This window comes from Ambystoma mexicanum, chromosome 11 (assembly GCF_040938575.1).
Source record: "Ambystoma mexicanum isolate Mex_15411 chromosome 11, UKY_AmexF1_1, whole genome shotgun sequence".
NCBI lineage: Eukaryota > Metazoa > Chordata > Amphibia > Caudata > Ambystomatidae > Ambystoma > Ambystoma mexicanum.
The window spans coordinates 1283720770-1283737133 of NC_090934.1; the positions used below are offsets into that span (position 1 = coordinate 1283720770).

Below are 16364 nucleotides of genomic sequence, written 5' to 3' on the forward strand. Positions count from 1 at the left end.
TCGACTCGGCGATCATCGACGCGCAGCGCCCTCTGGCGAAAAAATTTTCCGAGGCCAGCAAAGCTGAAGGATTTCTATCTAAGATAAGGAATACGTCGGAGGACACAATCCCTTCGAAATAGATATTTCTAAGGGGCGGCGGCAAGAGGTGAACTGCATTGTGATTGTAACTGGGAGGTGATTACATTGACGCTTCCGGTGGGGTAAGGTGCATCAGGGACCACAGTAAAGGGTGCCACCGCTAGCTATGTCTGGCCCAGGAAGATGGTATGAGAGCTGGGTGTTAGGGCTAAGACATTGCAATGCTTGTGATGTGTGACTGAGGCCAGTGTGGGCTCTTGTAGAGCAACCACGTGAAACAAACTGGCTCTTGCTTCTGTTATTTGTGCATTTTTTGCTTTCCACCTGATTTAACTTAATTCCTTTAGACACACACATATAACTGAAAAGCTCTACAACAGGTGCATACAGGCAGAAATCTAGTGCCACAATTATGGCTGAGCAATTGAGTTTCAAATAAACCCTCCCTTCAAAAATTGGACAGTGTGCTTTCTGGTCCATCCAAGCAAGGTACTGCTCCAGCTTGCTGACTTTATATTTTGTGTTACGTCAACAATTGCCAACATAAGTGCTTAACTATTTATTGATTTTATAATATCTCTATGGAACATCCGTTATAACAGGCAACTTAATTTTATTTAATAAGTAATCGAGTTACCATTAAAAAAAGATGCATGTTACTCCTAATCATCACCGGATTTCATTAGGTAGTGTCCGAATCATTATTTTGTGAGAAAGGTGAACTACTGTGTTAGTTACGAGAAGACTTCCGATTGCATCACTATTCAGTTCTCATTCATGTGAGAGAAAACTGCTGGCTTTAGTTCCGTCCATTTGTCTCGGAGGGTTGATTTCACAGTGTCTGGAGCAAAAATATAGTTGATGGAATCATACGAGAGGTCCCATATCTGCGCTGGACTCAAATCAAATGTACTGGCAGCCAACTGGTACTCCTGAGAAAGGTCTGTTGCAAAGACGCCTTTATCATCTGTCTGAAAAAGAAAACCAAAAACATTATCTTTACTTGTGCATTTTTTTCATACCAAAAGAATTTGAACCAAAAATCAGACTAAAATAAGACAAGAAATAAAACAATTTTTAAATGTAAAAAAACCTCCATTTAAAAAAATATGATCCCTACCCAGCCCACATTCCTTGCCATATTATACTCACCTATTCCAACCTTATAACAAGCAATGTGCCCTCCCACGCCACGGGAAAACTATCCTCTAGGCCTAGGGTCGGCAACCTTTCGCTATCCAGATGTTTCGGACTACAATTCCCATGATATCTGGCTATTGACTATACTAGTTAGGGATAATGGGAGTTGTACCCCAAAACATCTGGAGAACCAAAGGTTGCAGACCACTGTTTTAGGCCCCCAATCTTCTTCATCAAACCACACATTGTAAAAGGATAGCAAAGGGGGTGAATGTTTTTCTTCCAAATGAACTGCAAGCCCTCGCAAGAATTAAAACCTATGTTTTTATGCAGTCTTCACATCGGTAGAGTTATCGTTAAGTAAACACTGTGTCAGTACATATTTTCACTGAATACACAAGATTGCACCTAAGAAGCAAAGCGCTTATCACTGGCAGAAAGCGACAACAGGTTGGTGGTATGGTGTTAATAATAGCCCTTCATAGGCGGTCTACTCTAAATGATGACTCTTCTGTGGTAGAACTCCAGCCAAAACGCACGAGCAACTCATCACTAGTCTAAAGGGAGTTTCTAATGAACACCACAACATAAAACCAAACTTCTGTCCGAGGCTTTCCCACCCAGCAGAAAGGAGCAGTGACGGCTAGCACCAAAGTAGAAGGCTGTGTATTTAATGAATCATTAGAGGATCAGCTGGGTAGATTTTCTCGAGAGGTATGCACTAGTTATGACCACCATAAGCATTTGTGTATCCATTGTAATTCTGTTCTTCCGGTTTATCTATGGTAACGAATCAGTAAGGAAGCAGTAAAATACCCTTCCATTAGAGCCTCCACATTAATGAAAATGGGCCTGCACATGTGCCTTCAGAGATGGATTTCACAACAAAATAAAAAAAGAAATTAATGCAAATTGCAAAAAACCATATGAGGGGGGTAATTGATCAGCGAGGTAAGCGGTGACTTCATACATTTCTGTTCAACGTTCATGACGTATGTTTGATTCCTAACATGGTGACTCAGCCTTTTACGCTTCCTAGTTTTGAGTAGCATTTTTAATGTTTTCTAATAACTCTTATATTTCCAGCTGGGTGACTGGTGGATGTTTAGGCATGTGTTTCTGTGAAAGATCCAAAAAGGGATGTGTTGTCTGGTAGTTGACGGCTGCCCATGATCCTGAGCCAAAGGCAAGGGCCTCCAATGTGGGTGAAGGAACAAGTTACTTACCTGTAACTGTTGTTCTCCAGCATGGGTCTGGCATGGATTCACATGCTCATGAATATTCCCTGTCGTCAGGCTGGGAATCCTCGGTAAAGAAAAAATCAGTATCAGTTTCGTTTCTGATCTGTCTTTCCTAGTAGTAACCAATCACTGATCTCTGCGTCATACTGACCACAGCCAATGACTGCCCTCTACCTAAGCCCCGCCTCTGGCAGCCATCTTCAGATTTGGTAGCACGTAAAGTGGCAATATGACCAAGTGAAGAGCCGCAGAGGGGTAGGCGGGAGGGTTCGCATGTGAATCCATGCCAGACCCATGCTGGAGAACAACACTTACAGGTAAGTAACTTGTTCCTTCTCCAGCATGGGGTCTGGCATGGATTCACATGCTCATGAATATAAGATTAAATAGCAGTACACACATGCACAACCACGGGAGGTGGTAAAAGGCTCAACATTAAGCAATACAAAAAACTCAACATTAAGCATCTCTTACCTCCTCACCAGGCTCACCTTAAGCGAACAGGTTGCGCAGCACTGCTTGGCCGACCCTGGACTCCTCCCTGGAATCCCGATCGACGCAGTAGAATCTCGTGAAGGTGTGCGTCGACCTCCACGTAGCAGCCCTGCAGATGTCCAGCAGGGGCACACCAGATAAGAACGCCGTAGTAGCAGCGATCGCTCTGGTCGAATGGGCTCTCGGACGGCCTGGCAGCGGTCGGTTAGCCAACCGGTGACAGTGCATGATGCAGCCGGAGAGCCATCTGGAAATAGAAGACTTCGAGAGAGCCTTCCCTTGATTCACAGGTCCAAAGTTCACGAACAGCTGTGATGTCCTCCGGAAACTCTTTGTGCGGTCCACGTAGAACTTCAGCGCTCTAGCCACATCCAGCGAGTGCAAAGTCCTCTCGGCCGGCGACGAAGGAGACAGCAAGAAAACAGGTAACACCAAGGGCTCGTTAAGATGGAAGTCCGACGGCACCTTGGGCATAAAGGAGGGGTGCGCCCTAAGCACCACCCTCGAGGCATGGAAAGTCAAGTACGGTGCTTTGCAGGATAGGGCCTGGATCTCTCCCACTCGTCGTGCGGAGGTAATGGCCACCAGGAACGCAGTCTTCCACGACACAAACTTCATAGGTGCGGAGTGCATCGGCTCGAATGGGGGCCCCATGAGCCTGGTCAGCACCACGTTAAGTTCCCACGCCGGGGCCTTCACCGGCGGGAACGACCGGAACAGTCCTTTCATAAACTCTTTTACCAGTCGATGGGACCACAGGGACGTCCGTCCTGTGGTTCTGGTATATCTGGAGATCGCCGCCAGATGAATCTTAATGGAGGCATGGGCTAGCCCGGCCTTTGCCAGCGATAGAAGGTACGGCAGCACTTGAGGGGCCGTAATCCGTAGGGGGTTGATCTTCTGTGCACGGCACCAGATAGAGAACCTCTTCCACTTATGACCGTAGCATTTGAGAGTCGAGGACGCCCTGGCCTTTGCAAGAACCTCTCTGCAATCGGCCGGTATATCGTAGCCTCCAAACTCTAGCGCTGCAGGAGCCAAGCCTGCAGGTTCAGCGACGCCGGGTCGTGGTGGAAGATGGCGCCTCCTTCTCTGGAGAGAAGGTCCGCGTCCGCCGACAGCTTGATGGGAGGGGACGTTGACAAGTCCAGAAGGTCCGGGAACCAGATCTGCCTCGGCCACGCCGGTGCGACGAGGATCATCCTGCACCGGGACCTCTTGAGCTGGTTGATGAGTCGAAGCAGCAACGGCAACGGAGGGAACGCATACAGGTACAGACCGTCCCAGGGGAACGAGAACGCACCGCCCATGCTTCTCGGCTTGGGAAACCTGCTGGCGAACCTCTTGCACTTCGAGTTCGTCGCTGTTGCGAACAGGTCGATTTGGGGTTTGCCCCATCGTCGAAAGAGTTGATCCACCTGATCCTGGCGCAGTTCCCAATCGTGACACGCGCGCAGCTCCCTGCTGAGCAAGTCGGCGATGGTGTTGCTTTCTCCTGCCAGGTGGAAGGGAACCAGGAACATCCCCTGGGCGACCGCCCAGTGCCACAGATCCTGTGCCTCCTTGGATAGGGCTGGGGATCTGGTGCCTCCCTGCTTCCGTATGTAAAACATTGTCGTGGTGTTGTCCGTGAAGATCCGCACCACCTTGCCCTTGAGCGACGGGAGGAACGATTTGAGAGCCCAGAACACGGCTCGGAGTTCCAGGACGTTGATGTGCAGGGGCCCCTCCTCCGGGAGCCAGAGGCCTCTTGCGTGGAGATCTCCGGTGTGGGCGCCCCAACCTTCCAGGGAGGCGTCCGTCGTCACCGTCTCCTGGTACGCCGGCGTCTGAAAGTCCTTGCCCGCCGTGAGGTGCGCTTGAACGCCCCACCACTGAATCGCCCGCCGGAACACCTCGTTGAGGGGGACCCTGTCTTCGAAGGTGCCCGTCGTCTGTATCCAACGGGCGTCGAGAAATTCTTGAAGAGGGCGCATCCGTAGTCTCCAGAGGCGCACCAGGTAGATGCAAGAGGACATCATCCCCAGGAGGGACTTGATGGGCCTCACCCTGGCCACGTCCGTGGCTAGCAGGCGCTGCACTTTGCCTAGAATGGTCTTCGTCCGTTCTTCCGACGGGGCCGCCAGGCGCCTCACTGTATCGAGCTTCGCTCCCAGAAACAGGGCCACCTGCGATGGCACCAAGTGGCACTTCGGGTAGTTTATGGCGAATCCCAGGTTTGTGAGTAGCTGGACGGTCCTCGCAGTGTGTTCGACGGTGAGTTCCCTCGTCCTTGAGCGGATGAGCCAGTCGTCCAGGTAGGGGTAGACGTGAATCCCCTGTAGGCGCAGCCGCGCCGCCACTGGTGCTAGGCACTTGGTAAAGACCCTGGGGGCCGACTTCAATCCGAACGGCAGTGCTCTGAATTGGTAGTGGCGTCCCTGGACGACGAACCTGAGGAACTTTCGGTGACTTTTGAGGATGGGAATGTGGAAGTAAGCATCCTCCAGGTCCAACGACGATAGAAAGTCGCCCTCCTCCAGCTGTCTCAGTACGTGCTGGAGGGTGACCATCCTGAACTTTTGTGATCTGATGTATTTGTTCAAACGACGAAGGTCCAGGATGGGGCGCCAGCCGCCCGTCTTCTTCCTGACGAGGAAGTACCTTGAGTACACCCCGGAGCCTCTTCGGGACAAGCTCGATGGCGCCTTTCCTGAGCATCGCCCGTACTTCCAACAGCAGTTGCGGAACGTGATTTTCCTTCCTGGCCACAGGAGGAACGTGAGGGCACTTCCTCAGGAATTCGATAGAGTGTCCTCTTGCCAGGGTATCCAGCACCCAACGGTCGGTGTAGATAGACTTCCACACGCCGACGAAATTCGTCAGACGGCCTCCCACCGGGGTGCTTCGGTGGGGGCCAGAGACCATGGCTGGTTCAGTCCTGCTTGGAGGTGGAGGCCTTGCCGCTCCCTGCTTGCCGCGACCCCTATAGGCCTCCTGAGACGAGGAGCGTGCCGCCTGGCGGTAGGACGATGAGCCACCGCTGGATCCCTTGGAGGCACCCTGTCTGCCTCCGGAGCTCCGAAAGGGCTGTCGTTGCTGAAGGGCTCCTAGGGCGCGGGCCGTCTCCGTGTCCGTTTTTATGGATTGGAGGGACTCGTCCACTGCCTTCCCGAACAGGTTGCTGCCGTCGAGCGGCATGTCCAACACCCTGGTCTGGACGTCCTGACGGAAGTCGGTCGCCCGGAGCCAACCCCGTCGTCGTAGGCAAACACTGTTGCCCAGCTGGCGGAACCCGGTATCGGCAATATCGGTTGCCACCGTTATGGCGTGGTCCGACGCCACCTCGCCCTCTTGCAGTATTTCCAGGGCCTCGGACCTCTTGTCGTCCGGCAGGAAGTCCAATATGGGGGCCAGCTTAAACCAGAGCTCCCTGTCGTAATGGGCCACGATCGCCAGGGCATTGGCCGCTTTGATCGTCATCGTCGCCGCCGACGAAATGACCCGCCGCCCCATGGCGTCCAACTTCTTTCCCTCGCCGTCCGGCGGGGAATTCGACGTCGAGGCTCCTGACCCCACCGCTTTCTTCTTCGCCGCTGCCGAGACGACCGAGTCTGGCGTTGGCTGGGCCCTGAGGCACAGGGGAGCGGTTTCGCGGACCCCGGTACTTCTTCTCGTACCGGTCCCGTTTGGCTGGTGCCGTGGAGGGGTTTTTGAGGACCGACAGGCCCTCCTCCCAGATGTCATCGATTGGGGGCACCGCGATGACCGTCTTCCTCTTGGCCTCCCGGCGCTGATAGAGGAAACCTTCCTTTCTCTGCTCCTCCGGGCAGAGCTGGAACAATTCGGACGCCCTGGCGATCATGGCGTGGAATGAGCCAATCTCGTCGGGCGGCGAGGCCCGCACGACGGGAGACCCGTTCCGTCGTCGTCGCCCTCAGAACCCGTCGTCGAGCCCAACGCACCATCATCTCCCGACTCGTGGGAGGATGAGGAGGGAACTGTAGGCCTTACGGGGGCGAGCGGAGGAGAGGGTTGGGTCCTCCGTCGTTTGTTCTGAGGACTTCCCGACGGGCCAGGTTGCGGGTCCTCCGGCCTGGGCCGTGGGAATCTCATCCATATCTCAGAGCATAAGGACTGGATGGCAGACAAAATGGCCGCCGAGCCATCCTGAGGCCTAGGATCCGGCTGCGCCGGAAGGGAAGGCCGCTCTTCCTCACCATCGTCGTCTTCCTCGGTTATCTCCCGAGGATCTTCCTGATGGGATCGAACCTTCTCGAATTGGACTTCGAGGTTCCTCACGGCCTCGGTCAGTTCCTCCTCCGAGGCTGACTCTGAGCTCGAGGAGGGCACCGTGCCCCCCCTCGCTTCTTCCATCATGGCGGCCACGACGATGGGCTGAAAAGAGGATTCCCTCCTTGGCGGCAGGGAAACTCTAGTCCCGGAGGCAGTCTCCGCTGGCAGTGTCTCTGCTGGCTTGGCAAGAGTCACCGCGATAGCCTCGATAGAGGCCTTCGCCTGCTGGGTAGGGGCCCTCACCACCTTAGGTGCGTCCCGGGCCTTCTCCTTCGGGGGAGGGGCGACGCCTCGCTCCCCCTCTTCTGAGATCGGACGGGGCTTCTCCCGAAGCTTACCCGGGGTCTCGGACTTTCTCTTCCCCGAACCGGAGCGTTGGCTCGTGGTTGATGGTGCCGGGGAAGGTGCGCCCAGCCTGGCGACCGAAGAGCCCGACCTTTCGGCGCTCCCGGAGCCAGCGGACTCGCGGCGCTTGGCCTGGTGTTGGGCCCCCGTCGCCGGGACGCCCGCACAGGACTTAGAAGCCCGCTCGGACCCTTTCTTCTTCTTCTCACCCGTCGAGCCCTTCTCCAACCAGCTTGCGAGACGGGATCGACGGTCCCTCATGGTCCACTCCGACAAGTTCTTGCAGAACTGGCAGTCCTTCTCTACATGAGTCTTGTCCCCATGAAGACAGTAGAGGCATAGCGAATGCTCGTCTTCCTTAACCACATTCTGCAGCCCGCATCCAGGGCAGCTGCGAAACAGCTTGGGTCCGGGCGACGAACTCGCATCCTGGGCCATCTCGAAGTAGGCCGTGAATCTTCTGGAATCCTCCAAGAAGTTGATTCGACGAAATCTTCACCCTTGAGGGGCGTAGGAAAATCCCGCCACGGATAGCCGTTAACGGGAGTAGAAAGTAATTAACCGAAAAAATGTGAAAATTCACCTGAAAAAGCGCAAAACAAGCAGTAAAAGCTCGAGAGCTAAGCACGAGGACTCCCAACACTTGAACGTGCGGTAAAAATCTGAAGATGGCTGCCAGAGGCGGGGCTTAGGTAGAGGGCAGTCATTGGCTGTAGTCAGTATGACGCAGAGATCAGTGATTGGTTACTACTAGGAAAGACAGATCAGAAACGAAACTGATACTGATTTTTCCTTTACCGAGGATTCCCAGCCTGACGACGGGGAATATTCATGAGCATGTGAATCCATGCCAGACCCCATGCTGGAGAAGGTGGCCTATCACACAACAAAGCCTGATGGTAAGGGATTGTATGCTATTGGTGCTTATGTAGAGGGATAAAAGGGCAGCCTCACCTGGAGTTTCTTGATACTAAGCATGTTCAGGACTCCTTGACAGGTGCCCAAGCATGTATGCATCACAAAGGGAAGCCGATAAAGCAGAATTTACAAGCTTTATTCCAAGCTTCCTGACTGGTTATAGAGGTGGAAGCTGCAAGAAAAATAAATGACAAGCTTAGAATGTGGGCGTCTACTGTGGTTAGTGCCTGGATTGCATACTTGCACTGTCCGAGGCTAAGAAAACATGCTCTGATTTCCTTGGAGGCCCTAACCTTTGGATCTGTTCCACTAACTTGGGCTGATTTCACCTAACCGGCAACAGAGCCGCAGCAACGTATTTTCTTTGTGTTCACATAAACCTCTTTACAGTTACTGCATGGTAATGGTCTGGGGCCCACATTACATGCCTGAGCAAAACAAGGGTGTTAATGTTGGACCTAGCGCTATTAACGGCAAGTATTGCCCCCACCTAGTTTAATTATGTTAGATTTATGAGGGACCGTTTGTGAACACAGTCACTTCATCATCATGGTTATAACCAACAGAACCCTGACATGTTGTCAAGGGTGCAAATCGCTTTTTTAAAGTTGTGAAACGGGGCAGTGCCAAGTTGAATACAAAAGAAAATGCCTGCCTTAGGAAAAAAGAAGAGAACTACTCATAGTCACTCCTTCCATTTCCTGAAGGCCACTGTAGTAGAGTCTGGCAGCCAGTGAAAAGCCCAGTAAGTGGTGGTGAGAGAGTTGGGATAGCGGACTGTGGTGGTAGGTGAGGGAAGGTGGAGCATGGAAGAAAGCATGGCTAGGGAGGCTTGGAGCAGTAAAAGAGGAAGCAGCATGGGAGAAAAAATGCCGGCCACAGTGGTATCCAGCCAATATGGGGGCTGGAAAGGAGGACCAATACCATGACAGAAGGATCTCCTTTCGTGCCACCTGACTGATTGGGACAGTGTCTGATGTTAGACCCAGGGTGCTAATAGCCATTAAACAACAAAACATGAGATGGCCTGTATTATTGTGGGGAAAAAGGGTGCCAGACTAATCGGGACAGAGCCGGCAACTCAATTCATTGTGGCAGACTATCCTTGTAAGTTGCTAAGCTTAGTGTAATTGTTGGTAAACCTAGAGAGAGAAAGGCGCATGACTCATTCAGAAGCATTTTTAACTACAAGATTGGAAAACCTCATCAGACGGATGACAGAATCGATTAATTTTGTCCATCGGAATTTAGTGCATTTGGATCATTTGGTTATATTGGTCAATGTACAGGAACGCACATCTGCTACCTTGATTTGAAACTTCAGTACAATTGCATCCACTTATCCTGTATAGTAGTAATAATACACATCTTGATGCTGGGTAATAGGTGTTGCCATCACCCAACTTGGCAGTACTCAGTTTACCAAACTCACAAAAGGTTGAGTCAGCCCTGCTGCGATCCAAGCCTGACCGTGCAGGTTTTGCACAGATGTCAGAGGGAAGTGCTTAATTCAGTGTACTAATATTGGTTTGGTGATTGGGAATTCATACATGTTGATGATAACCGCAGAAAGGTTAAGATACCAGCCATCTAAAGCTACAGCAATTAAGCTATCAATATGAGGGCTGAATGAGGCAAGTTCCATCATATGGGTTGGATCTCTCTTTGGGTGTAGGGGTTTCTAAGAAAATCAAAATGAGTTCAAATCGCTCCCTCGAAAAAGGAGACTATGTTGTTGCTCCACTTTCTGTGCAGGGGGGGAGAGAGGAGAGTAGTGGGAGCTGAATTTTATACCGTACTTCATTGATCAAATCCTGCAGTAAACATCAAGTAGTAACCTCCTTCCAATAGCACACGCCCACAGTCAAACGGTGCACATATGATGCCCTTTATTGTCACTGGATCCAAGGTTTAATTAACCCCGGTCTGGAATTTACCAACCCCTTTCCTGCATCTCCCACACACGACAATAGCTCTACTCAGCTACTCTGGCTGCTTCACTAAATATTACAGGGTGACACAGCACCATTGCCAGCCTACAAAATGGATGCAAGATCAAAGACCAAGGCTGCTGCGCAAAGTTGTTGAAACTCAGAAATACACACTACACCAACATCGCTATCCATCGCAACTTTCTCACTTTCAGGATGTCTCTAATAGCGTTACTCTAAATCTAGTCCATCTACTTCATAACTGAGTTCAATCAAGAAGGCCAATGCTGCCAGTGCTCGCCAGGACCTCCTTACCCTTCAGGGAAGATTGATTTTAGAATCCAACACGGCTGTGATGTGCAGCTTTCCCATGGCAAATTCCAAAACGTAATCCACAGGACTCAAGCGGTCATCGATGTGGGATTAGTGCCTCAAACACCACCATTGCATGGGCAGCATGAAAGACTGCATGGATGCCTGCAGTAAAATGTCTTTTTTTTGTAAGCAATGAAGAGTAACAGGAAAGATTGGGGACTTGGGGGTGCACAGGGTAAGCAGCACTATTAATGTATAAATATATAAACGAGACCATGGGGTTGAGAACCCTTTGTAACCTGCAAGTGGTTGCACCACTACCCTTGTGAACAGGTCAATTATTGTGCTTACAGTTGGCACAGGTTACTGCTAGAGTGAGCCTGGGTAGTTGGTTGGGAGGGCATTCCTACACTATCAAAGGGCGTCATTGACTGCCTGAAACTATCTGTACAATTTACAAGTATATATGTCAAGGCAGGTGGGATGACCTTGGCTCCATGTTGTACACTTGGGTGCTAACCCGTGTAGCAACGGAGAATGCAACGGAGAAGAATCATCAGAAACTGCATTGCACAGCATTCAGTAGGACGAATGTAAAATATGCAACAACTGCATTGGGCACTGCAGAAGAAAATAAGCATTGGGGTAACCGTGAAGAGGTGGGTGATGACTCCGGGTTACTTTAACCATCATTCAATGCCTCACGCTGATTCTCAGATACGATGGAGTTCTTCTGTGAGAATCTGAAGAGGCAGATTGCCATTCCTTTGGGAAGCTGCAGACACAGCTAATGAATCTGCGTGTGCAAGTGCCATACTTAAACCCCAGCCAAGGAGAGACTAATCCTTTGAAGAATTGGGAGCTTGGGGAAGGCTCAATAGATTGTTAATGCAAAACTGCTAGACGATTTTAAGAACTTTGTCGTACAAACAATTTCGCTTTCAATGAGGCTGCAGAAAGTCCAGTAAGTGTTCATTATGGAGATTTGAAAAGCCACGTATTAAAGACAATTGTGCTTAGCTACTTACAACGGAGATCATTTTCTCCTAGGATTTGAAGGAGCAATTAGATCAGGCACAGAGAACGTCTTCTGCGCATGTTATCAGCAATGAGGGTCTGTGGACAAACGATGCACACATTCAGAGAATTTAAAGCTAATGTACAACTGGACTGAACTGCGGATTGTAGTTTGAAAAAAGTCAATGAAATCTACATTAGTTGATCTGGCTGCATATTTCCCCAGTGAAGAGTGGGAATTAGTTTGGCTAACATTTTCAATACGGTTCTTGCTAAAGTTCACTGTGACAGGAAAGCTTTGTAATAGAAGGTCTCTTAAAACCCAATCCATCACCAATTTTGCTGCAATGAATTCAGCAACAAAATAACAAAAGCCTTTTCTGAAGAGCTTGGCATCAACCACAAATATAGCAGAGCGTCCTGGATTTTCTCAGAACACTTATGTTGAGTGGTGGCTTGGTGTGCAATGTATTTATGGAAATAATGTAGGTGCCTAAGAGCTGCAGTGCTGGTTAACAGCAGATTACCACTTTATTTGCCATTACCAGAGGGACCAGCAATGATGTCCCATCCAAACTCATTTTCGATTTGTTTGAGACCCTGTGTATAAGGCAAAATAGCCTAATTTGACCCTTTATGCTTCAAGAAATGACCTTGAAAGGAAACCATGTTGCAGATCCTCTTTTACATAATCCTAAAAGATATGAAATAACTACGCCTAGAAGATTATTCATTATCAACTTCAGATCTTTATCTGGGTACAGTAGGAACAATTTAATGAAGCCTCCCCAAAAGGAAGATGTGATTATTTGAGTTGCTAGGAGACTTAGCCCCAAAATGCTTTCCTGGTACTTTGGGATTTAAAATAAAAAACACTCTTGCTCTCTGCCAAGCCAAGTTATGATCTTCTCTCAGTTACAGCATGTCTTGCCATCTTCATCAGAAACAACTTGATGAACGTTTTCGTTTTGTCCTTTCACATATGGCTGAAAATTGGCAAATGAAAATATAATTTGGTATTTGTCTGTTTTGGTTCACAGAGGAATCCAGTAAGCTCTATCAACTTTTGAGTAGGCTCTGCTCTCAGCTAGATCAACTTTGGTAAAACATCGGTCTTGCAGCAACAGTTGTAACCCTACTCTGCACACCATTAGTATCTTTGGTTTCTTTGTGAAAAATATGCTGCACCCGCATGTCTCATGTCCATCCCATATACTCTTTCTCACTGTTTTGCCGTTTGTTGGCTAGCAGTCTGTACTGTGCCATGTCCGCTGTGGTAGCAGATTGTCTCTACCTTTTAGGCTACAGCAGTATGTGCTATACTTGCTTATCTGTAATAGGTTGAGTGATACGTTTTCAGCTACAGAAGGTAGAGATGTGCTCAGAGCTATAGTAGGTTGCCCTCTGTTCTCTTGGTTATGCCAAGTTGTGGTGTTCTCCCATAGCTACATAACAATCTACTCTGCTATTCATCTGCAGCAGTCTGTACTGTCTTCACACAGCTACAACAATGTGCACTCTCACCTTTAAGAGGTTGTGCACTGCACTCGCACAAAACACAGACTGCTCTCACCTACAGCACCTTGGGTCTAATTTTCGCAACTTGCGATTCTGCCACTCCCTTCCTCACTGCCATACAAACACTCCCAGCATTGGTTCACATACTGTCACCCTTTCTCAACTCTCATGCTGGACTTCCTTTGCATCTTGTACTCATGCTGGCCCTGAATCATGCTGTTCCTGTCTTCATCTTGTATCCTGGCATGCAACATGATGTGTTACTACTGACTTCTGCAATTGTATTCGCTCTCCCCTCTTGCTTCTCCACTCTTTTTGACTGCTTACTCTCTGTTCTGCCCTCCTCCCTTCTCCTATCTCCTCCCCTTACTTTCTTCTATGCACTTACTCTATCATAATTGTCCCTGGAGCTAGTATGATAGCAACCTTGTCTGTCTCCTCCCACCTCCACTTACTGTGAACCCCACCCCCCTTCCAGCACTATCTGAAATGTTGTCAGGCCTAGTACGAAAGTCGCTTGTTTTGTTCCTCCCCTACCTTTCTGCACCCCTCTCCCTCACCTTTTGTTTTTCTCCGGCTCTACCAGAAATTTCGTCAGGCCTAGTACGGTAGTCGCCTGTCTGTTTCCATTTCCTTCCCACTCTCCCACCACCTTCCTTATCTATGTCTTTGCTCTTGCACTATCTGAAATGTCGTCAGGCCGAGTACGATAGTTTATTTCACATCCTTACTGTTCATGGCCTGTAAGAATGTCATTGTATTTTCTCTTGTTCGCTTCCCTTGCCTCGAAGCGCTTTGAAACACATTGTGTGTAGGTGCTATATAAATAAACTATCATATCATATCATTTGCGCTGACATGGATTTTCATGCCGCTGTAATGCTGTGGATCCCTATGTGTTCTCCCAGCTTTATGTGCCAGTAAAAAAAACAGGCGATTTCCCCATATGGATTCATTGTAAACACTGCCAGCAATGCATACATGGCTGACAGCGTTTACTCAATTTGAACGGTGGATTGCAAAAGTCGGAATACATGCTTGCATGCCACCTTTTGCCCTGCACTTTTGCAATCTGCCATGCAAATGACCAACATTCGGAGGCCGGGTCCCTGCCAGTGAATTATACCCCTTTCGCTCATGTTCTATTCTACAAGCTATAGTAGATTCTGCTCTCAGGTGCAGGAGGTTGTACTCTGATCCCTCGCTACCAAATATTGGGTTCTGCTCTCTAAGCTAAGGCAGGATGTGTTCTGCAGTCATCTACATCAGGTTGGGTTCTACTCCTTCAGACACTGCAGACTGTGTCAGACTTCAGGCACTGCAGACTGTGTTAACCGTAGAAACTCAAGTTTATTCTGTGCTCTTGGGATGCACCTTGCTCTCTGCTGAAGCAGGTTGGCTCCTGGTCTAGGCTATAGCAGGTTGTGCAACCACTCTTTTATAGCAGACTGTCCTATAATAACCTTCTGGCTACAAATAGTTTTATAAGCTGCCTTGAAAGTAAAGGTACCTTTAATAGAGAAACGGCAGTTTCAAGTCTAATCTGAGATGCACTTTAGGACGGTGCCGTTTCACGATTGAGTGGGGGATTTAGTCGAATGCGTGCAAAAAGAGGAAAGCATTTCAATTAAAGAAAACAGAAGAAAAGAACCAGCCACACGATTTGCTTAGTAGTGTGTTTTGGAAGACGCAATGGTTTTTGTTGTATTACTGAATCCTGCTACAGCCTTGGTTGGAGGAATGTTTCCTAATTGAAGGTTAAGTTTAAGGTGTATACATTTTTTTAAAGTACTTACGCATAGCACAGTTGGATGGCGCAGGCTATACCAGTATCCAAAATGATGCTTGTCGTAGGAGGGAACCGTGTTGCCTTTCACGTTTGATGTTAAACACATCTCTATGCATGAAAAGGAAATAATGTAAAAACACAGCATTACAACCACAACATAGAGGTGCTTTAAAATCATCAATACTGCCTTGCAGCACGATGATACTGCTTCTTTGATGATCATTTAGCATTGTGGACATTAAGGAACTGAGATGGTGAGCCTAACGCCTAAAATGCTGATTGCATGTACAGTCTGATGGCAGAAAGCAGATGGTACATCCACAGAGCCAATGGTGTATTGAATGCTGCGCAACAAACACTGACAACACCTCCTATTCTATTGGGGCTGATTAGTTGTAAATGCAAGCTATAATCAGACAATAAGGAAAACCTGTCAGGGCATTCTCTGTGAAGCATGGAACCTAGTGATTATGAAAAATAGACGATATGTCCTTTTTTCACAAATTGCACAGTGTACACTGAAGCTTATTTCTTTATTAGCATTTTTATAGCTTTTAAAAGTTTATCGTTTAAAGTTTGACTGCTAAATAGCTGTCAAAACCTGCACCTCTGCCAGAGATGTACGTCACATTTCTTAAAAAATGTAATAATAGCCAGACAGCCATAAAGTGTATTCGCTTGGTCGTGTGAGCTGAGCTCACAGGCTGGCACACATTGAAAAATTCAACTGAATTTACGAAACGCAAACAAATTGGGAATTTATTATCAAAATACTGACGTTGATTATTTTGAAAGAGGATGATCAGACAGAACTGGAAAATAAGATACAGTACAGTGAGCATTCAACATGACATGTTGAGCTCCCAGCTCCAATGACTTGTCAGCCAGCTATGGAACTACATGAATGCTCTTGCGCAGGGTCCCTACTGATCCCCCATGAAGTTCCTGAGGTACATTGTGGAAGAAATACTCAAAATAAACAGAAATTATTTTTGAGAGTTTTTTTTGTGCTGTGATGTCCGCAGACTATGGGCGCAGTTTGTAAAGCAACATGGCATCTGTTTCAATGCATTTTGCGCTCCTCATGTTGTTCAATTGATCAATCATCAGACGCGTACTTTGTTCGCAAACGTTACGCGGCTTCCTGATTGGTTAAAAGGCCTCCCCGGACAACGAATCGGGAATTGAGTCCACAGATCGGACGGAGATACACTAATTGTTTTTGCCTTACAATTTGAGCATTTTAAAATGTACTGAATAGATAGTGCACACAATTTACAAAAGTATGCTTTCAGTGCA

At 48.5% G+C, this 16364-nt stretch overlaps 1 protein-coding gene across 4 annotated transcripts in view; it reads right to left on the reverse strand.

The window, feature by feature from the left end:
- Nucleotides 1–625: 625 nt before the first annotated feature.
- Nucleotides 626–16364, reverse strand: part of MAPDA (N6-Methyl-AMP deaminase) — a 486784-nt gene continuing 471045 nt past the window's right edge. For 3 of the 4 annotated variants that reach the window (XM_069624761.1, XM_069624760.1, XM_069624759.1), the window contains 2 exons: nucleotides 15073–15173; nucleotides 626–1052 (listed from right to left, as the gene is read on the reverse strand). In XM_069624761.1, the coding sequence (XP_069480862.1) occupies nucleotides 846–1052; nucleotides 15073–15173 (308 nt within the window). In that variant the 3' untranslated portion in view covers nucleotides 626–845. The remainder of the gene's footprint in view (nucleotides 1053–15072; nucleotides 15174–16364) is intronic. The other variant, XM_069624762.1, reaches the window with a different exon arrangement.